At 39.1% G+C, this 23,497-nt stretch overlaps 1 protein-coding gene across 2 annotated transcripts in view; it reads right to left on the bottom strand.

The window, feature by feature from the left end:
• Positions 1-23,125, bottom strand: part of bmal1a (basic helix-loop-helix ARNT like 1a) — a 37,516-nt gene extending 14,391 nt beyond the window's left edge. For both annotated transcript variants that reach the window (XM_086108846.1, XM_086108847.1), the window contains exons 1-9: positions 22,994-23,125; positions 10,447-10,624; positions 5,872-5,935; positions 4,861-5,008; positions 4,534-4,554; positions 4,332-4,364; positions 3,047-3,076; positions 2,556-2,713; positions 1,286-1,365 (exon numbers count right to left, since the gene is read on the bottom strand). In XM_086108846.1, coding sequence (XP_085964972.1) covers positions 1,286-1,365; positions 2,556-2,713; positions 3,047-3,076; positions 4,332-4,364; positions 4,534-4,554; positions 4,861-5,008; positions 5,872-5,917 — 516 coding nt within the window. In that variant the 5' untranslated portion in view covers positions 5,918-5,935; positions 10,447-10,624; positions 22,994-23,125. The remainder of the gene's footprint in view (positions 1-1,285; positions 1,366-2,555; positions 2,714-3,046; positions 3,077-4,331; positions 4,365-4,533; positions 4,555-4,860; positions 5,009-5,871; positions 5,936-10,446; positions 10,625-22,993) is intronic.
• Positions 23,126-23,497: the final 372 nt, after the last annotated feature.

The raw sequence follows: 23,497 nt of genomic DNA, 5'->3' as shown, positions 1-23,497 counted from the left end.
ATATTTTTGATGGCATAAGACAAATTACTCCTTCACGTGGACTACTGATTGCAGGCTATTTTGGTTCTTGTTTGTTTTTCTATTTTTGTCTGAATTTCTTAGATGGGATAAGTGTGCGTCTCGATGTACATGTGTAAGTAAATGACCAAGAATTCAATATGCCACATTACAACTAAAACCAAACCAAGACAAAGGTGGATGGGCAGTTCGTAAATTAAAACAATATTTTCATACTGTGTAACTGTGTAATCTGATCTGTTGGTGTACTGCGTGATACAGTATAAATGGAAGAATAATGAAGTTTCAACATTAGCATGTCCAATTCAAACAAGTATTGGAGAAAGGAAGATTACAATGGTGATCCAGCGATAACCTATACACTACAATATGGTATGTGATGTTGAAACAATTAAAAATAGGGCAGAAATTGGATTCTTACAATGCAGTTCATTTGATACAACATTTACACAGAGGAAATTTGATGAGGACTTTAAACTTTATTCAGCAGAGGACAAAAGAAATTACCGTATTTTCCACACTAAAAGGCACACTGGATTATGAGGCGCACCTTCAATGAATGGCCTATTTTGTAATTTTTTTCATACATTGGGAGCACCGCTTATAAGACGTAATCTACAATGCATCCACTAGATGTAGCTACGCTCAAGTAAACACCAACAGAACGATCAGATGTCAGTAAAACCTATTTATTAAAGCAGCGACACAGGTCACTAAACCAACAGCAAGTTATAACATTGACTCGTTAACGTTGAACTCTCTTGCGCTGCTCTATTTCCGTGTTCAAGTGCGTAACCGATCGCCTTAAGTTTGAACTCTGCGTTGTCAGCATGTCTCGAGCAAGGAGCCATTTTGGGGTCGAAATATTATCGTAACGACCATATACAAGGCGCATGGGGTTTTAAGGCGCGTTGTGAGGTTTTAATAAAATGCAAGGCTTTTAGGTGCGCCTTTTAGTGCGGAAAATACGGTGCTTACTGTCCTCTCATCATTAACCTCAAAGAGGCCTATTTTGCGATCTCTGCAAGTAGCTGTTCGGATCTAGCACTGCTTAGCAGTCCCATCAAAAAAGATAATAGCGCATTAGCAGTGACTGACAATTTGAGATATTGTTGAACCATTGACTTTGTAAAACCACGGAAAACCATCAAAGCGGTAATCAGCTCATGCCTACCATCAAATTCTACACGGTCCCCACCCTTCACTGTGCATCCGCAAACATTCACGCAGCCACATATAAAAAGTTCCTTCACTGTGTCGCACTCACCCTTAGTATTAAATGTTTCAGCTCATCATCAGAAAGGAAGGAAGGCTTGTAGTTGGCCTCTGTATATGGATTTGCTGCTCCTGCATGCAACAGTAAACAGTTATTACAAAGCAGAATAAATAATTAGGGTCAGAGAAGCGACCGCTGCAAGGTCCCTATTGTTTCTCTAGAAATAATTATTAAATTATCATAATTTTTAATCATTATCGTCAACATTATCATTATTTTCAAACTTTGCGGACTCATAACCTGGCAAGAGCCAGATTTATATGCGAGTCACTCAAAGGAGTTCTCCACATCGTCAATCTGGGACTGCTCCAATGTTATCGGCTTGAGAAAAGCTGGAAATTTGGCCCAATACTTCACGCTAATTGGGAAATGCGGCAAATTGGGAAAACCTACCAAACTTTTGTTTTGAGCAATCGCGCACAATCGCTTGTGCCTTGTTTTGACTAGCTGAGTCCTGTTACCTTGATGATTGGCATGGATTCCATCATGGCATTCAGTGATAGTTGTCATTTTTGCAATAGAAATGTGAGGGTAAAGGGTGTTATTAACTAATTGACGCGGCCGTGCATTCGTCCACCGTTATCGCCACTTTGGGTTGTTTTCGTCACAGTCGTATATCGTGCCCCCAAACACAACTGTTGCTTTGTGATTGGGTGGTACGGCTTGATGCAAATCGGCGGGCTCGGGACAAAATGGATTCAGGGGGTTTTGTGAACTCACAAATACTGCGAGAGTTCAGTTTGAAGGCAAGGTTAGACGCACTGGGATCTGCGAAAAAAGTTTTCTTACACGATTACAAGAAAACGGGTTTGCAGCGTCCCCTGAAGAGGTTTAACAGAACCTCAGGATGTTTGACAATTTTGGAATGTTTTTATTCAATATCATTTCTCTCCCTGGCCAACTAATTTTAGTTTTGATACTTGGCTGCAATCTAACTAACACTAATAGTCACAGCAATGTGAAAGCTGACAAGCAACGAGGAGAAAAAAGGTTCATCAAAAATTGCTCTCTTGGGTATTTATTCTGACTAAAACACTAAACACTTTTGGCATCACACATCATCCAGAAATTGATTTAAAATGAATAATAATCATAATAATAACAACCTATATTAAAACATCCATTATTGAAAGGCTCTCTATCGGGTTTGTCTTGACAAACAAGAATTTATTGCTTGTAAATATATTGTGCATAGTGTTAACGGCAAATTATGGCAGCTACGTTGTACAACAATCAGTAGAGTGGTGTAGTCCATTCTAACCTCTGAGTGTCTTCATGTGCTGAACAGCCATGCGAAGAACTGTCAGCTTGTCTAGTTTACGGGACATGGCATTACATGTGGGCACCAGTGACGCCAGCTCATCAATAAAGCTGTTCATCTTGTCCCTTCGACGCTTCTCAATTTGGCTGTGAGCCTCTCTGTGAAGAGGCAAAGATGACATTTCAGTGTAGACGCATTCTGTGCATTACCTGTTCAACAGAAGACAAACTGGAGACATAATTCACACAATCCTTCTCATCCATCACGCCGTAAAAGAGGTGCAACAATGAATCGATCAATTGACAACTAATTGAATATCAGACGAAATTTTACACGACCATAATTACCTGTTTATCTTAGTTTCAGCTTTACACTAACACATTTTAAAAGCTGTACAAACACTGGCTCCAATCATGCAAAATAACAATATATACTATATGGGCAGAAAAGGAAAGCGCAACTCTACAGAGAAAGAAAAAAACTGAAGATACCTGGCATTCTTTATGCGGCCTGGTTGGTCACTGAAAAAAAGGAAAATATTTACGGTGGGAAACTTTAGGTTCTTTGCCAAATTAAAATGTGACACCATCTATTTGAAGAGGTTTTGTAACAGCTTTCAATATTGTGCAACATACTTCCAGACAGTCCAATTTTGTTATTTACTGTTTTTTGATCGAAATCGGCACCCGTATGGTCAAATCGGGTACATACGATCTAACATTTATGTACAATGAACAGGTTAAAAGGTAAAAGAAATTGGTTAAAAACAGCATATACTGTATTTTCACATACAGTATTACACATAACTACCTATTCATACACCTGTATGTAGGACAGCAAGCAGTAGTTCTTGCTTTGGTGAATCAGTTTCAGAAACCTAAAAAAGGACTCTCTATTGTGCTTAATTTATACGAGTACCGGTAATTGCTTTGAATTTTTTGATGATATGATCCAAGTTTAATGTACATAGTGAATATTACACTGAAGCCTGATTTAGGAAAAATAAATAAATAAAACACAAATCCAATCACAATTTCTGTCATTAAAGGCAGAATTCAATCTTTTCCTGAAATGGTACAGCCCTACTACAACCTAATAAAAATTTCCTCACCATATACCTCTTCAAAATAATTGATCAAAAGCACAATTAAATAACTTTATTCTGCCTATGTCTTCAGCTGGAACAGATTGAAGAAATAATAATGCATAATATTTGTCCTGTTTGAGGTAGATATACCGTATTTGCCAAAATAGATGCAATCAAAGCCACGAGCATTGTCTGTCAAACAAATAAAGCACATTTAGATGGAAAGTTACTTTTTTTTTCTCTTTTATTTTTATTCCTCAGTAAAAATAGGAGCTACAATATGAAATTGGCTCAGGTCATAGAAACGCTCATTCAGAAACAAATTGAAGAGCTCACTTGACCTCTTCGATGACAACTTTCACCATATAAATAAAGATTAGGAAAATCGCATGTCATCAGGAGGTAAATTGCCCGAACAGTCGTGAAAACAATCTAATGTCATGTGGAGACAGCATCTTGTACAAACACACCTCCACCCAACAGAAACATCTCTGTGCACTTGAGTAAATAAACAACCCTGGTCAATGTACTCTAAGAAGAAATATGGTACGTGAGCCGGCTACACATTGACCTGCTGTAGGCTAAGCAACTGATACGTTGACTATACTGCCACATCACAAGACATCGATTCCAATGCATTTTAAGTGTAATTATTTTTCCAGAAATGTTACGCAATGGTGGCACCTTACCTTCCCAGTTTATCTTTGTCTGAGTCCATATCACTAATGAGGAAGAAAGACAATACTGGTTTTCAGGACATTCAAACAAATGCAACTAAGCAGGAAGAAAGTTTGGTACAAACATTTTTTCACTCAGTTCAGTTAATGTACCAGTTTTTAAGAATCCAATGAAATTATTAATGTTTTGTGATTGTTGAACGTTTGAACTTACTCAAATGAGAAGCCATCGATTCTGTAAAGAGACACAAATTATTTGGTCAGTTTATATTGTGCAAGTATTAATGTTAATGACCAACAATTTTCTTCACACGTTTATGATGCAAATGCTTATGCTAAATGCTTTTTTTTTTCTTTTTTTTTTTTTTTTACAAAAATCCATCAGGGAAAAAAAAACATCTAGAACTTGTCATTTATTGTTACGACAACTATGATACAGGAAATAAGGTGTATAGTCCGACGGTACGTATATACTACACGTGTACATACACTTCCGTTTCTTCTTTAAGCTTTCTGTCTGTCTTGTTCCTTATTTACTTACTGATATTCTGTGGTGCTGCCCTTCCTTTTCCGGGTGTAGTCCATGCCAGGAGTGCTGATCGAGCTGGAGATGAGGTCGGTAGAGCTGGGAGACATGAAGTCGGTCATTGTAGAGGAGATGTCCATCCTTTGGTCTGCCATCAGGTCATCTGTCAGAAAAGAGCACAATCCTTTATGTGGCAAGAGAGTTGAGAGTGTTATTAAAATCAGTACACATTAAAACTCCTTATGTTCAATATATATTTTGTTGTGATGGAATCCGCCAAAACTTTAGTCTTCAGGGAATTTAGTGGACAGATATGCCACATTGTGCAATTTTATGTGGCAGTTATTGCCCTCAGAAACGAAAACTACAGGAGGCACTGGCCATTCGTCTGCTCAAATAAAAACATGCTCACAAAGGTGTGGTCTGTGTTTTTTAGCAGTCTGAGATTCTCAAAGTAAGCTCAATCAAAAGGATAAAACCATCAGATGCAACATTCCAGTTACCAACATGCTTAACACTAACATTAGGAGGTTTTTTTGTTGTTGTTAATAAATTGGTGGGTAATTATTTAAATAATAATCAGTGCAAACCTGACTTCATCATTTCAATCTCCATCAATCAATGGGGTCCACATAAAGGTTGACTGATTGATTAATCAATAAAAAGTCAAATCGAATTTTAAAAAAGTCAATCAGTCAACCTCTATGTGGACCCTTTGGAATTTCTGAAACTTTTGCATAAACTGGTCATAAAACGTAGACTGATTGTCATATAAATCGCAGAAACAAACAGTCTGCTTGAACTAATTCCACACAATATGGCCGTCATCAAATAGGCCAAGCACAAATGAATACCTTTAAAATGAACCTTAAAAGCTTATGTATGGTTTTAAAACAGACCTTTTTATTTCTTTTGCAATTTTTTTTAAATTTTAGTTGGTGTGAATGAGAAATATTGCCCAACTAATACATGGTAAACCAGGAACCACAGCCAGGTAGTGTAGTGTCTCTATTAAAACACACTCACCACAGATGTTCATCACAGCCTCTGTGTTAAAATCATCTCCTTCCATCCACTCTTGAGGCCTCAGCTGTGAACATAAATAAACATCTCACTGTAACAAAGCTCCGCATTAGGGTTCGAACGGATCATCAAGTCCATGGCTCAGTTTGTGTCTCGGGTTTGTGGTCACTGTTTCCAGTTCGGTTCAATAGATTTGGACTCTCTGGAAATTCAGTTATGTTCTGTCTAGTTGGTTAAAAAGTGAAAGAATGAACACATTAAGTAGTCTCATTTATTTTTATTAAATATTAATATTGTTGTTATTGTAGTATTATTTAAATGTTTAATTCATTAGAAATGTCATATATCGTCTACCTGTCAATGCAAGCTGCAGAGAGTGACAGGCAGAAAAATGAAACACTCTACCGCTGGATGGCAAAAGATACAATAAACCGTTGTACCCACCAGAGGTGGGAGTAAGTCACATATGTGCAATCACAAGCGAGTCTCAAGTCATAGCGTTCAAGTTTCAAGCAAGTGCTAAGTTACCGTAGACTTAAGAAAAAAATAAAAATCGGGCACCTCATCAAAACTTTCAGTGGGGTCACGTCAATACCTTGCTATCTGAAAGTCAGGTCATAGACTCTTACTCAGATCATACAATGGGATGGTAAAATATTTTTTTCACTAATTAACACAAAAAAGTACATTTATATCTATAAAAATCAAATGACCACATAAGCATAGGTGTCACACTCAGGTCCTGGAGGGTCGCTGTCCTGTAGTGATGGGTCCAGCGACACCGATGCGTTGACGCATGCGCCGGGCTCACAGAGCAAACCACGTGTCGGTGCATGTGCTGCTTCATTACGTCACGTGATTGACACGTGAACTGCACCGGCGCAGTTTAGACTGCATCGGCTGCGTTGACACAGTCCGGGCTGCTAATTGACACATCGGCTGCATTGACACAGTCCAGGCTGCTAATTGACACGTGAACTGCACCTGTGCAGTTTAGACTGCATCGGCTGCTTGGCACAGTCCAAGCTGCGCCACTTAGTCCAGGGGGCGTCGACTCAGTGCAGGGGGGGTTGACGCAGCAAAAGTCCGCACAGTGTATCCTAAGGAAGTGCGTCTGGCGACACGATGCAGATTGCCGAAACAAGCCAGACCTCACCCTCGCTCGAATAAAAATATATGTTTGGGCAATACGGAAAACATGCTGATTATCAGAAAAAATGTGTCCGTCTGACTTCGAGCGTCATGTCGGCTGTCATATAATAGGCTATTATTATATGAGAAGTGCTTTATGAACGTTTGTACTGTACGTCATACTCCAGTTGATTGAGAGGTCCCGCCTATAAGGGGGAGTTCCAGAAAGTGACTGCGAGTGAGCACACCGCATGTTTGATGACTCTGCCACGTTGCTATTAAAAGTCACATAAAACGTAAACCTTGTCTGCTGACCATCATTACATCGGCTAGGCTGGTTTAGCTGTTGTCGTAGTTCAAAGCTTAATATGTGGCGTGGGTTGGGTCGGCGCCGCGAGTACGTGCTCGCGCTCACAGCAGAGAGCAGCAGACTATTGACTGCTGAGACGCGCTTCACTCGAGTGACGTTGCTACAGTACGTGCATATTATGGAGCAGCTTCCGGACAAATACAAATTGTCCGCCGTGTAGAGCCATTTTGATCTCCTTTTGGAGAATAAGGTATTTATTAAAATCTCCTTGTCTCTCCAAGTGCCTCTCGGATTTTTGACATGTCTTATTCCATTGTGTGTGTGTGTTCTCCACAACAGGGGAAATCGCATGCATTAAATGCAACAGACTGAAATTTAAAACACTGGAGCATCTTATTTTTCTAAATCAAAATTTGTGAAGACAAAGCCCACAAGCATCCTCATTCACATGATTTTCACATTATTGGAACACATTGAATGATACAATATGAATGCATGGATGTGAATGATATTGTCACGGGTCAATGTCATCTTTATTGTCAAATATGCTTTATGTATGACATGCAGCATAGATGAAATTTCTTCCTCTCAATCCTCAGTGCATACATGCATGCAAACATGCTGTGCATTAAACACACACAGCTAAGAAAGGATAGCAGCTACCCTGTATAAAAAAGACATGTAATCTGAACAGTATAGACAATATAAACAATATAAACAGCATAAACAACAACAAACAATGGCGCTTGTGGCTATTGTGGGTAGAGTGAGGTAGTGCATTGTATACACGTCATCATCAAATCAGTTTGTTCAGTCTGTCAAGTGGGTTGGCTGCAGGGATTTTGAAGGTCCAGCAGGTGGCAGTGGTCAGCGACACAGTATCAGTACAGTATCAACACAGTGTGTCATTGTGTCGACACGCCTCATGAGGCCTCATGGACCCATCACTACTGTCCTGCATGTTTTCCAAGTCTCCCTGCTGCAACACACCTGATTCAAATGAACAGGTTCAATATCAGGCTTCCGCAGAGCTTGCTGATGATCTGATCATTTGAATCAGGTGTGTTGCAACAGGGAGACTTGGAAAACATGCAGGACAGCGGCCCTCCAGGACCTGAGTTTGACACCTATGAAAGGAGTCCATCTAAAAGTTAAACAACTTAAGCGTATGAAATAAGTGCATGTACACATGTATATCATTTAGAGGAATTCGTGTTATTTTTATTCATATTTGCATGAGTTTTTACAGCTACTCATGTTGCTATTACTTTGACGAGAAATATTGACATTTTACAGTAAAATCATTCCGCTCCTAAATTAGAGCTTAAGTTAAAAGAGTCTTATATGATGCGTAATTAACTGACATTTTTGGATTGACATAGCCATTTCCAGTAAATTGTAATCTCCTCTGCATGATCTCTGATGCACAAAACATAGTGAAATCCATTTTCTGCACGTACGCTGGTCTCACTGCCGTCTAGTCTGCTATGTGAGGAACGAAAGGCAGTCAAAACATGTATCCAGCGCCGTTCACGAGATAAGTTACAAATGTTTGGGCAATCGACAGTGTATAAACAAGTAAGGAAATAGTACAAAAACAGTAACAACCAGGAGCACCCACAAACATGCATCTACAGTCGGCCACCATGAAAGTTACTGTACACTGCGCTTCGCACAGCGAACTTCCTTACTTTGAATTTACATGTGAAATCACTCATCAGCCCCCCAATCATTCTAATCCGTCTTATTTCCCTCGTCATTTCCCACACAATTTTGAACGCAGGAAAACCCCCGCTCTACCTGCATCCTACATTACACTTACATTGATACCCCGAGTAGTAAAAGGCATTGGATTGAATTAGTATGTTCAAAAACTACCACCAGAATATACAGTAGGTATACAAAAAAGGGTTGGTAATTAATCGGAATCTAGTCATGATTTTGATTTTGGCTTCTCACAAATGATAAAAGTATAATCGAAGAAAAACAAGCATTCTTTGAGCTGTTTAATGACATGTCAGTTGGACTTGACTGTAAAACCAAACGCACAACAAAAATAATTAAACACATTGCAGCCATATCGTTACCTCTGCGTCCCGCATCCTAGACGCATAATTTTCGACGCACCGTTCCAAATAATGTGCGTTTTTGGGACGCAAGGAAATTTCTCAGTCAAAACAAAACAGAACAAAAAAAAAACCACGGTAAATCTTTTTTTCCAGCAACGGTCGCAGTTTGACCATCGCCGCCATTGTTGTTTTGGTCTCGCGTTAAGCAATCTCGCGTGACGAGATTTTCGTTCTCGCGAGACGAGATTAGTCACCTCGCGGGAAGCAGACGATTGCCAAGTTGTGTAATGTTAAAACAAGTGTTGTGAAAGTTTACTGCGCAGATATCACAGAGGAAGCAGCTAAAGTTGGATAGTTTTTTGCGATGATAAGTTGACTTTGAGGAAGCCTTGCATCATTGGAAGCAGAGTAAAGAGAGGAGAATTTATGAACTCAAAGACTGAACCATGGGATGAAAGAACCTATTTCTCAGCAAATGTTGTATGCCTGAATTATAAAATTTTTGCAGCATTTTTTTATAAGAAATAAACCTATTATCAATGTATATTGTTGTTGTTTGTGTTATTATTATATGCAATTGAATAAGTAGACCATTTCAGAATTCGAAATTTGGGACTCTCTAAATGCAAAATGGGACTCATACTTTTCTGATCAGCGAGTCCCTGGGACTCAAACTGTAAAATTATCACTGACATTGTATATTAAAATGCAAGACATCCTTTGAGAAAGATGGCCTGTACTAATACTAAATTCAATGATAAATCCAACCAACTTCCAAGGGTGATACTCGTTCAAATAACCAATATTCAAACACAATCGCTGGAGAAAGATATACAGAAAGGCAATAGACTCTTCCTTATCTATACTGAGTTTTGGTAGTTGAACACATAACGATTTTGAAATCAACAAATAACCTTTTTAATAATGATAAACTAAATATCAATCAAAATGATTGGGAGGGCGGGGGTTCCGTAATTGCTCAGTCCTAAATACAAACATGGACACAACGGAAAATTAAGATAACTGATGCTCCATGAACTGTTTTTAACATGAGAGTGCAAAACTTACATAATGGGGAAAGAGCTACTTGAATTATCTGGATAAGAAACAGGAACAGGCCTCCTTGACTGGCCGAGTAGTACGCAGATCAGTGCAGATGGCTTAAATCTTGTATGATGTCTGGTAGGTAGGTAATGTGCTCCCAATCTGATCTGATCCCTAGGTACCAGGTGAAGCCAGCATAACTCTGGAAAGAGATGAGAAGATCAGTGAGAGATAAATCAAAACAAAAAAATAGACACTTCTAATTTCAAAATAATGTAGAATCAACAGACGGTGATTTTCGAGTTCAAGATATAGTGGTACCTCTACTTACAAATGTCTCTTCATACGAAATTTTCAAGTTACAAAACGCCTCAATAGGAAAATATGGCCTCTAGTTACGAAAGAAATTTCTAGATACGAAAGGTAAAAATACAGTATGGGCTGCTACTCGCAGCTCCGAGTTTCCTAAATGCAACATACTTATAGCTGCTGTGCCATTGGCTACTACCTAGCATCATGAAAGGCGTTTATAAAAAAAATGTATTATTATTATTAGATTATTATCTTACTGGCCCCCCATTGGCGAAGAGGGACCTCTACCATATGTGTCTGTGTGTGTAGAAAGATAAATAGATATGTGTCTATGCAGCGTCCTTGTCATTCGTCCTTCGGGCCATCAGGCGTTCTGATAGTTTTACGTAGATGTGAATCACCCAGAAAACGTGTTCACCAGTCAGGCGATCGCTCACTATGCCTTGGACATTTTCTCGAAGGATTGTTAAAAGCCAACAAAAGCAAACGTCCTTGGATCAGTTAGTTACAAAACGCCAGGCAAAAACCAGCACTGAGAGAACATAAACTAAAGACGGCAAAAAAACGATGAGGATGCAGTGAAAAGTTAAATGATCGTCATTTTTATTTTTTTACTCTTATTTACATTTTGCACAACTCTATTTGTTACATATTTTGATGCATTTTAATGCTTTAGAAAACATTTATGTCAGAATATTTGGGGAGGGGGGTGCTTGGAACGGATTAGGGCATTGACATGGAAAACGTGTCTCGACGAACAAAATTTTCTAGTGAAGAAATTTCCTCCAGAACTAATTAATTTCATAAGTAGAGGTACCACTGTACTTAAAGTTCCATACAAGTTAAAGCCCCATTACACTTACCTGTGTGTGTCCACATTTTGACCAGCTTTGGCTTTTCTACCAGTATGGCTTATCTTTACTTGGCTTATTCTTTGCATAAAATATCTTGACCAAAATGCCAGATTGAAGTCAGCAGGAGAAACACAGTGCCTTTTAGTTGTGGTCAACATTTGGTCATCTTCCAAAAATCAACCAAGAATCAGTGGAAACGAGAGCTGGGCGATATGACGATATGTACTGTGATGACGAGAGACTCTATCGTGTCATTTTTCGACTATCATACCTAATGTCTTTGTCAGCTGTAGCAAAATGCATATAAGGTTGCCAAGAAAAGCTTGATTTGACATAGAAATGCTTTCACTGCACCAATCTTCGGCCCAACCGCTGCCACTAGTTGGCAGACTCAACAACAATATGAGGAAGTGAATTATGTATACAGTATAGTCATCCTTCATGACAGACCTACGGTGCATATATAAATTTAATTGTCAATGAAAATTAATAACGAGGTGGCTGAGTGTAAATAACGAATGCTACTGCTTTGGCAAAGAATAAACTAACACCAACAAACCAGTACTTATTCATATGTATTAAAAAAATACCCTTACAGCATGCTGGCTATACCTTCAAACTACACAAGAGAAACAGTTTGCAATTATGAGCCTCAGCAAAACACAAACAATAACAAAACTGAGAATCACAGATTTTTAAGTTTTTCCTTTAATTCAACAGCATTGACCATCCCAAAAAGGTTCGTTGGGCTGCTTATGTTGCTGGTACTTGGCAGGTCGAGACGAAACATGGCAGCAGTTAAAAGTGCATCAACGAGCTTTGACTACTTACTGCCTGCTAAACACGTGGGTTTCTTAGAAGTATCGTCTTCATAAAGGGATTACAAGGAGTAAATATCAGAGGTAAAGACAGATACACCATGCTACTTGCTTAGTTAAATTAATGTTATTCATCATGAAAAACCGAATTAAGTGCTTGGGTGATGGAGTACGCTTCATAGAGGTCTCACTGGAACTGTATTCAAGTGGAGAATATCCATCCATGAATACCAAAATAGTATGCAATTTAATAAGTGTCTGGAGAGGAAATTACTAGAAAATAATGCTAAACATGAAATGTTGCAGCATTGCGTACGTCAACCTGGAGGAGTGGCCTAGAACAGTGGTCCCCAACCCCCGGGCCACGGACCGATACCGGTCCGTGGGTCATTTGGTACTGGGCCGCACAGAAAGAATAAAGAACTTACATTACTTCCATTTTATTTATTTTGGAATCTGAAAATATTTTATTTTAAAAATTTACCAGATTCTCTGTTACATCCATCTACAGCGGTGGTCACCAAACTACGGCCCGCGGGCCGGATCCTGCCCGCCTCCACATTTGGTCCGGCCCCCCTGAACAATACCAGAGTCTTTTGATTTATTTTTCATCTATGTATATTTGTATTTTATCATAAAATTTGGCTTTTGCAATAAAATATTCCTTAGTTATGAACTATTTTCATGATTAACTATTAGCTAGTAACAATTTCATAAACACATATAACGTGACATTTGTTCCATCCTTCTGCGGTCTGTGCCGTTATCTGGCAACCCCAGACAAAAAAAATCCTAAACCCGTCCCTCTCAAAGAGAACGTAATCATGGCGAAAAGGTGAGGTAAGAGAAAAAAAATTATTCGGAATACAGGGAATTTAACCCAAAATGGAGAAACGATTTTTTTTTTCAATGCAAAGAAAAGATTGTCTGTCTCATCTGTCGGTGGCGGTATTCAAAGAATACAATCTGCGGAGACACTATGAATCCCGTCACGACAACAAGTACGATTTTTTTTGCATGGGCAAATGAGAGCAGACGAACTGTCAACGCTAAAAAGAGGAACGTTAGCTCAGCAAAATACATTTGTACGCCAAGCTCAGCTGAACCAGCCATCTGTTCGGGCTAGCTTTCGGTTTGCTCAACTGATAGCAAGCAGTGGTAAGTAGAGTTTGTCAAAAAATGCATGAATGCTGTCGCGGAGGTGGTGTGTCCCGAGAAGAAAGATGTCTTTAATACTGCGAGTGTATCAAAAAAAGTTATTTGATTTTGTGTGGGTTTCTGGGAAACAATACATTTTTACGTCGAGGTACTCTTGCAGTCACACTTTTGCTGTTACAAACTGACCCGGCCTCCCCATCAGAGAAGCGAAAAGTTATGTGGCCCTCACAGGAAAAAGTTTGGGGACCACTGATCTACAGTGTGTCACTTTTGACGCAGGTCAAGGAGCGCTTCTCGGTCACGTGATGGGTTACCGCTAAAATGAAACCCAGGGGCTACCAAAATGAGTAAAAAAACAAATGTCTTTGGAAAAGGGAAAAGGCCCAGCTAGAGACAGAAGAGGAGCCTACGACTTCCAAGAAAAACAAGGCAACATTTAATAGACAGTATCAGGATTTCCTACTTAAAATACGGATTTATCTCAACGGGAGATTCCCACGCACCAAGCCCACTCTGCATACTATGCGGAGATGGTGAGTCCTATTTTTCATACACTTTATATGTGCGGTGTAGCTTATTTTGAAGGCACGTTTAACCATTACCATGGCAACCAGAGAGTGTTGCGGCCAGATAGGATGTTCCTTGTATCATTATTCGTGTTTATTATGTTTCGAAAATACCACAGTTTTCATGCAGTTCATATCATATTATTATGTTGTATTTATCCGTAACACCTTAAAGGCCTGTCCCTGAAAATATTGTCTGACATTAAACCGGTCCGTGGGGCAAAAAAGGTTGGAGACTGCTGGCCTAGAAGATTAGATGTATATTAATATTGAGGTTAAGCGATTCAGAAAAGAGGTGCATATAGTATATTGAATGTCCAAATGTAATTAGTTTTTCAAAATACAGTCCTGAGTTTTGATTTTGACTTTTGAGATCTCCACTCTCAGAATTACATGACAGCAGAGTTCATGTTTGAGGGTATGGTGACCTGAATGTTTAAATAGGTGAAATAAAAAAGTGATATTGAAATAAAAAGCATCACATTGGGAGTTAAAAGAGCCTGGTTGGAGGCTTACTAAGACAAAGATCTAGCCAGGAAGAAGAAAACCACTGTGCCACTGAAAAGAACTCGTGCTGGAGTAAAAACTGGGTCAGCAGGGCTCAATGGGCTTAAACCAGCTGGCCTCAATTTCCATTCCAAATCTATTCTTTCCTAAAGTCAGTGAGTCAACAAGCCATTCAGTTTCATTTCCGTATTGCAGTAGTTTACACCCATTCGGAGAACCTGTCATCAGCCTATTCATGAAAAAAAAAAAAAAAACATTCACGCACGCACATGCACACCTTCCCACCTTAGATCAACTAAAACATGACCGTCAGATGTAAAACAAATGGTTAAAACGGATTTCACAATTTAACCATTAAATGCACTTATGGAACGGATTAGTTAATTCATTTAACAGTTTTAAGAAGGATGGCGGCACACAAATGTAAATTAAGGATGTCCTGAAACCATTTTTTTATTTCCAATATGATACCAATATTGCAGCCCTGAGTATTGGCCGACATTGATATTATCCTGATATGGCATCAGCACGAATCATGCATTTTTATTACTTATTTTGTAATCAAATCTATTACAAAAGCTTTCAACTGGTTATACAGTCCCCTCCAAAAATAAAACGGTGAATGAAACGGTACGGTCAATTCCTTTGTTTCTGTTGTACACTAAAAATTTGGGATTCAGAGTATCTTTTGTTTGAAGCCAGACACTTTAAGTGAGCAAAGGTATTGGAACAGATTACAGTGGAACCTCAAGCCTCACTACATTACCGACTGTTCTCTCAACCGGGTGAAATAGTGAACGCTTGTGGTCAAAATCTAACAAGCATTACGTCCAGCATAAGGGTAATTCAAAATGGTTACTGTGATCCCAGTTATTCTCTTTGTCCTTGTTGACATCCTCTTCCAACTGTCTTTTTTTTTGGGGGGGGGGGGGGTGATGTTTCGTTTGAACTCAGCCCTTGTGCTCTTGAAAAACAACTGCACAAGAAATGAAGCTAACATATATCTATGCTCCTTGTATTATTGTTTAACTAAATTCCTTGTGTTCTTCACTTAAAGAACTTTGCAATTTGTATTTTGTAATATTAATTTAAAAGTAATTGGACAAGTGGCCACTCAGCTGTCATTCGCTGATTATTTCACTTAGAAGGAGCAGATAAAAGGCCTCGAGTTCATTTCAAGTGTGGTATATTCATTCGGCATCTGGTAATATCATCTCTCAATATGAAGTCCATAGAACTGTCACTATAAGAAAAACAAGCAATCATTAGGATGAAAAATCAAAACAAACCCATGAGAAACATTTGGTTTGGCAAAATCAGCTGTTTGGAACATTGTTTAAAAAATGTAAAAAAAACATACACGAGTGAGCTCAGCAATGCCAAAACACCTGGAAGACCATGGAAAACAAATGTGGTCCTGTATGTGACAAACAAATCCTTTCCCTTGTCAAGAAAACACCCTTCACAACAGATGGCCAGATCAAGAACACTCTCCGGGAGATGGGTGAATCTGTAAATTAACAATTCCACGACTTCAGAGGAAATACAGAGGTTTTACCGAGAGGTGTAAACCAGGCCAGATTATACTTTGCCAAGAAACACCTAAAAGAGCCTGCGCTGTTCTGGAACATTTTATGGACAAATGAGGAAAAGATCAACTTGTACCAGAATGACAGCAAGAGGAAAGTATGGAGTAAGGAAGGAACTGCTCAAGTCCAAACCATACCACCTCATCAGAGAAATTGTGGTGCTAGCCTAATGGTGTGGGCATGTACGGTTACTACGATCCACACGTACACAGCCAAATGTTTCTGAGGTCACAATGCTTCATGTGACAATGCAGATGGACAATGATCCAAAGCATGCTGCAAAGGCAACCAATAAGCTTTTAAATGCAAAGAAGGAGAATGTTGTGCAATGTCCAAGTCAATAAACCGACCAGAATCGGATTGAACCTGTATTTCAATTTCTGTAAGATAAGCCTTTATTTGTATTCGTCCCACGCTGGGGAAATTTGCAATCTACAGCAGCAGAATTGAAATTGGGGGGGCTAGAAAAGAAAAAACAAAGTACTGTATTGCTTGCACAAAATGAATGTTTCAGAAAAAAGAACTGTACACAGTACAGAATGCAATATAAAATATAGATATAAGCATATATGGAACTGCATATATGCTGCATAAGGTGTCGGCAAAATTTCTAAGAAATGCTCAAAGAACAAGCAAGAACTGAAGATGGCTGCAGCAGAGGTGCTGCCAGAGTATCACAAGAGACGAAAGCCAGCAATCACTGCTCGGTTGACATCATGTCCATGGGTTTGAGACTTCAGGCTGTACTTGATTGCAAAACATTTGGAACTAAGTATTAAAAAGTGGAAATCAGTTTTATGGTTCTGTTACTTCGTCCGATGACTTTTGATCCCTGAACAGGGTGGAGGCTCATGGAGGGTGCGTTGCAATTCCAACAGCGTTCAACTGAGTTTGATGTAAATACTCTCAAATTAAAGCTCAGAGGCTGAACTTAACGCACATCTTGATTGTTTCATTTCAAATACATCGTAACATTCCATATAGCTGGAATGCTAGAATGCTGAAATTTGTGTCAAGTATATACCTGACGGTATTAATAACGATGACATCACAGAAAGTCCCTGGAGTGGACGAGATTTTGTTTGCCGTCGTGTTTTATTCCAATCAATGACAAAATTGGCAAATTCTAACATTACAATCAAAGACCAATTTTACATGAAATGCAAAATATTCACGAATTTGATTCAGCCAATTTGATCTGTGTAAAGTCAACTGCATTTAACATCTAGTAGAAAAAGATAAAATGGGCATTACTCACACAGCACAGAAACACAAGGAACAAAGTCATTAATATGGTCTCACCACGCTTCAGAGAATGAGTAACTCCAAATGATACTGGTAATACAGGAAGAAAACGATATGAAGAAGCACCTTAACAATGGGCTTTTAAAATCGAATGGTGATGTCGCAAAACTGGTCCACTTGTTTGGTGCACACCATAATTGAAATATTGCAGCCAGAGCTCCAGATTAAGTTTTATTTCATTTTATTATTTACGAAGAGCACAGTAGCCCTCAACCTGAAATTTAAAAAAGGATAAAATGTATGGGTACACACAGTAAATCTAATTTTGACTGTATTACTGATAGGGATGCACAAAAACAGTTTTTTCCACCGATACTGACATGTTTTTTTTTTGTATACTCCAAATATATCTGTTCTTGAACATAAGATAGTTCAGTCCTGCTTCTACCTAATTTAGCAGAGTAGGGGGATGATATAAAAAAGTGGTTAGCGACAACATACAGTTGCTTGTTTTGCTATTTTCTACCTCCAAGTTAAATAACTCACAAAATTATTTACATTTCAAAAACGCACATTGCACACATGTTTTTAAATAAAAGCATGAAAACAGAAATGTTAGTGCTATTAGACATTTTTCAGTCACCACATCGTGATATTTGGCTGCAGCCTAGAGCAGCGATTCCCAACCAGAAATGATCTAATTTCACTTCATTGGTGCGCAAATAATGTATGTTTGTAACTCTACCTATGCTAGCAACTTATAGTTCCAGAAACAACAAAGAAATGATCTTCTATTAGATAATAATGATAATAATAATAATACATTTTATTTATAAGCGCCTTTCAAGACACCCAAGGACACTTTACAATAACAAAAAACACAAAATTAAATGTCAAAAAGTATGAAATTGACATGCTATATGTATCCTCTATTAGTGACAATTTTGTTTGGTGGTGTGCCATGCGATTTTTCGAACTTAAAGGTTGGGAATCACTGGCCTTGAGCCCGAGTGGAAATAAAGCTGTGTTGACAAATGGCTCATTACACATTCATGCAGCAGATGCTTGGACCCTTAAAGTGAAAGTAACCAGACCAACCTTTGTGTATTTGAGGTGGCTTTCGATATCGGCCTAATTTACTGATATCAGTCGGATACAAGTGATGTCATGTTTCCCCAACATTGGGTTGATAATTATCGGTCCGATAGTGATCGTGCATTCCTAATTACTGACAAATGTGCTGAAGTGTAGCAGTAATTTGTCAGCAACAAAAAGAATTCAAGAATAATGTGCATGTTATTAATATTGTGTGTGTGGAAATGTGTCTGTGTGTGTGTATGTATATATATATATATATATATATATATATATATATATATATATATATACACACACACTGTATATCGTATTAATAACGCACACAAATGATTTGGGTTGGGGGGTTTTCCACTCTACGCCCTTCGCCATAGACTTGGGACGATTCTACGAGCTACATCGCGATCGACGTATTGGACAACCCTGACATAAAATATATTTCAAAACGAAAAGAAAAGAAAAAAATACTGTGTACATACAGCTACAAAGTATGGTAGGTACAGGCGCTATCCAAGGACATATTCTAGCACAGGGGTCCCCAACCTTTTTTGCCCCACGGACCGGGTTATGTCAGACAATCTTTTCAGGGACCGGCATTTAAGGTGTAGCGGAAATAATACAACAAAATAATATGGTATGAGCTGCATGAAAACTGTGGTGTTTTCGAAATATAATAATAAACACAAGGAGCGTCTAATCTGGCCGCAACACTCTGATCTCTATGGTAATGTTTAATGCCTTCAAAATACGTTACAATGCAAATTCAAAGTGCATGAAAATGACGACTCACCACAACCCCGAGCTTGATTTTCTGCAATCAGACGGTCCCATCTCGGGGTAATAGGAGACAATGATACCTCAAGTGTTTGGTTTATGTCCAGTCTACTTCTTAATTGTGTTTTAGTCGCCGTTGCTGCAGAAAACCCCCGCTTTGTACAAATTAAAAATTTTGGCCCCAGCGCGGATCCTACAAGAAATTTTAAAATATATATACAGTATATATATTACATTTGAATGTATATATTAACTATATACTGCCCCATTTTTACTTTGCACCCTATCCTTTAAATCACAGGTCCCCAACCGCCGGTCCGCGGACCGGTACCGGGCCGCACAGAAAGAACTTGCCTTAATTCCGTTTTATTTATTTCGGGATACAAAAGATGTTTTATTTTGAAAAATTACCTCCGTTATTCTCCGTTACATCCGTCTGTGTCACGCTTGACTCACGTCAAACCACACTTCTCCGTCACGTGACCGATTACGCTAAAAACAAAACGCCGGAGCTCGCAAAATGAGTAAAAAAAACTGCTGGAGATCGCAAATGACGACGGCCTTAAAAGTACGTTCGAGACAACTGGATTAAAGTTATGGCTGAATACTCTGAGATCGCCACAATGGCAGTGTTGCTATTTCCGACATCCTACCTGTGTGAGGCGGGGGTTTTCTGCAGCAACGGCAACTAAAACAAAATTACGAAGTACACTGGACATAAACCACACACTTGAGGTGTCATTGTCTCCTATTTCCCCGAGATGCGGCCATCTGGTTGCAGAAAATCAAGCTCGGGGCTGTGGTGAGTCGTCATTTTCATGCACTTTGATTTTGCGTTGTATCGTATTTTGAAGGCATTAAACATTACCATAGAGATCAGAGTGTTGCGGCCAGATTAGACGCTCCTTGTGTTTATTATTATATTTCGAAAACACCACAGTTTTCATGCAGCTCATACCATATTATTTTGTTGTATTATTTCCATCACACCTTAAATGCCGGTCCCTGAAAAGATTGTCTGACATAAACCGATCCGTGGGGCAAAAAAGGTTGGGGACCCCTGCTTTAAGTAACTTAACCATCGTCCAGCAACACTCCGAATTCCATAATTTTCTAGCTTTTTAACATGACTGAATGATTAATTGTGTCAAAAGCTTTTTTATAAATCAACAAAAACACCAACAACATTTTTAAAATGAAGTGCATTTGTAATGTCTTCTATTGCCTCAATTATTACCATTGCAGTAGCTCTTTGAATTCTGAAACCGTACTGACTTTCATTTCTTAGTTGATGCTTATCCAGAAACTTTTCAAGGTGAAGATGAAAATGTTTCTCATGATTTTTTTTAAATTGAGGCAAAAGAGATGTTGGTCTGTAGTTAGTAAAGATGTGTCTATTATTCTTAAAAAGTATTACTTTTGCAATTTTCATATTTTGGAGGAAACAGACCTCACAGTGCAGAGGTGCAGGGTTCGATTTCAGCTCCAGCCTTCCTGTGTGAAGTTTGCATGTTCTCCCTGTGCCTACGTAGGTTTTCTCCGGGTACTATGGTTTCCTCTCACGTTCCAAAAACATGCATGGCAGGCTGATTGAACACTCTAAATGGTCCCTAGGTGTGAGTGTGAATGGTTGTTCAGCTATGTGTGCCCTGCGTTTGGCTGGCAACCAATTCAGGGTGTACCTCGCCTGCTGACAGAAGAGAGCTGGGATAGGCTCCAGCACGCCCGCGACGCTTATGAGGATAAGCGGTTTACAAAATGGATGGATGGAAAATTCACAGTACAATACTGGTTCCGGTACATGATGCATCAGTGTGGGGTATCGTCTATTTTTTTTCAATGATATTGTATATTATGGACCATAAAAGTTGTTCAACAAAACAATCAGCCTTCAGTCACATCAAAAACTGCTGTTGTTAACATACTGACCCTCTTATGTAGCGAAATAAAAATATAAAAAAAATGATCTCAATATGATGCGGCACAGCATTTACATCCCAGCCAACTATTTCCATATGTTAATAAACTACAACAAATATGTATACAGGTATATTTATTTTCTTCAATGTGAGCTCGTTACATGTTTATAGTTATAATGATCTTGTCACATCTTGTTCTCATGCCAGAAATCTCTTTAAAAACTGTTTTGTTTTGTTTTATGGTAGTACACGTTTCGATGTTCAAGTCCATTTGTCCCCCTAAATACATCTAATCGACATTTAATTTAAAAAATGTCATAACTTAAACAAGACACAATTTTTGGACCAGGTTGATATCTCAGGTGCTGTGTCACTGTTACCGCAAACTTGAATGTGATCCAAGTTCAACTGCAATCTGCGTTGTGCTCACAAATATAGTTGTGCCAGTAGTCATGACAGAAAAGTATAATACTGTGATTCCAAAGGTGTAGCTTGCGAGTTTCAAGCAGCACAAACTTTGTGCAGTGGATATTTTTACAATTCAAATTAAAAATATGCAGATTTTAGGACAAATTACCACAAAGGATCTCAAAAAAATGAGCTTGTTGCTATGTAAATAGTGAAGCTTTCATTTTGTGAAAGCTTTAATAGTGCAAGTTGGACACCACGATTTGTGAATTTTTTGCACACCGTTAGTGACTGTGAGGGGTCAACATTAACATGGAGAAGAAAAACAAAATCACAATTACCACGGTACTCCACTGCTGAGTCACAGGAACATTGCTCTTATCATGATGCCTTCGTGGCAACACTAATGACAAAGGAGGTTGCTATCTGGATATGAGCAAAAATACAAGTCTGAAGTTCACAACAGACCTCTTTGCTCTTAAACAAAATATTCATCAAATAAGCTACAAAATGAAAACAAAACTTATCAGGCTCTTGGGTTTTTTTTGACTGCTTCTGAGAATTTGCTTTAAATCATGAATTCATAATGTGCATGAGCCAAAATCTGACAAGAAAACTCATCATGCCGACTTCAAGTGGACAAGTACAAGCTTAACACTAAAGCATAAATGTCGAATCGTGAGTCCCATTCGAAGCCCACACAATAGTGAACACGGTGTGTGCTGGCGTCCCATTTTGACAACCAGTGCCAACCAAAACTGTAACAATTTTCATGACCAAATATGAGCCTGACGTATGGAAGCATTTCGGGGCTAAGGGTGGGCTGCTACCACACCTCGCCGCGTGCTTTACGGAAATAGTACATAGGGTCTTGAAGTTTTCAGAACAGAGAGGATGCTCTCGAAGAAAAAGTGCACTAGTTGCTCACCGAGGCCTGTTTACATAGCTAACGTCTTAGCTTTTAGGCAGCATCGTTCACCTGGTCGTTAGCACTGGACATATTTTAGAAACACGCACAGGCAGAGGTTTAAAATTCCAGAGCTTCCTTTAAAGATTCGATTAGCTGTATTTACGCAACATTAACCCATGGGTGGTTTCCCATTCATTTCACCACTACAACATTTAGTTCAATAGACTAATAACGCCATTTGGCCACGAGCCGCAGAACGCTAAATGTCAAGAATTGGCCAGCAAGCTAATCTGTCCCTCTTCCCAACGCTGGGAAAACATCGACGACATACATCATCATGGATGAACACCGGAGAGGCAGAAGTCTCCGATATACAACAGAGACAGTGCGCATGTTGATTTACATGTAATACTTACATTACGATTTGACTATCCATTGAAGACCGCTGGGTAATGTGTTGTAGAAAGTCAAAGAACTGTGACATAAACGATTTTCAATCGGTGACCCAGTTTCTCTTCACCGTCATGCCTGTCGGACCACTAACCTAGTTTTCCAACCAATAGCAGTAGTGCTAGCGCCATTGGCTCTCCTCTGACCAATCAAAAAGGCTCTTTGGACGGCAAACCATAACGGACGTTGCAGTCGACCAATTAACAGCCTTCGCCAAACGAAATGCAGAGGCTACTTGAGTGTGAGAGTTCCCGTGGTGACCACTGCAAGACGAGTGGATTCACAACGCTAGGTGGTGCTGAGTCTATCGAATGCAATTCTTGAAGGCCTCTTGTGACGTGCGTTGTCACGTAAAATGGAGCTGCACTGGCAGCATCGTGGCACACGTGACTGTGCTGTAACGTGACTCGTGTCATTCATACGGAATGAAAAATCGATGAAGGGGGAGTTTGCAATTTTGAAATCACGTG

This window comes from Hippocampus guttulatus, chromosome 4 (assembly GCF_054856545.1).
Source record: "Hippocampus guttulatus isolate MCC_2025c chromosome 4, RoL_Hgut_1.0, whole genome shotgun sequence".
Lineage (NCBI taxonomy): Eukaryota > Metazoa > Chordata > Actinopteri > Syngnathiformes > Syngnathidae > Hippocampus > Hippocampus guttulatus.
The sequence above is the reverse complement of the archived record's forward strand: the minus strand, read 5'-3'. Positions and strand labels throughout refer to the sequence as shown.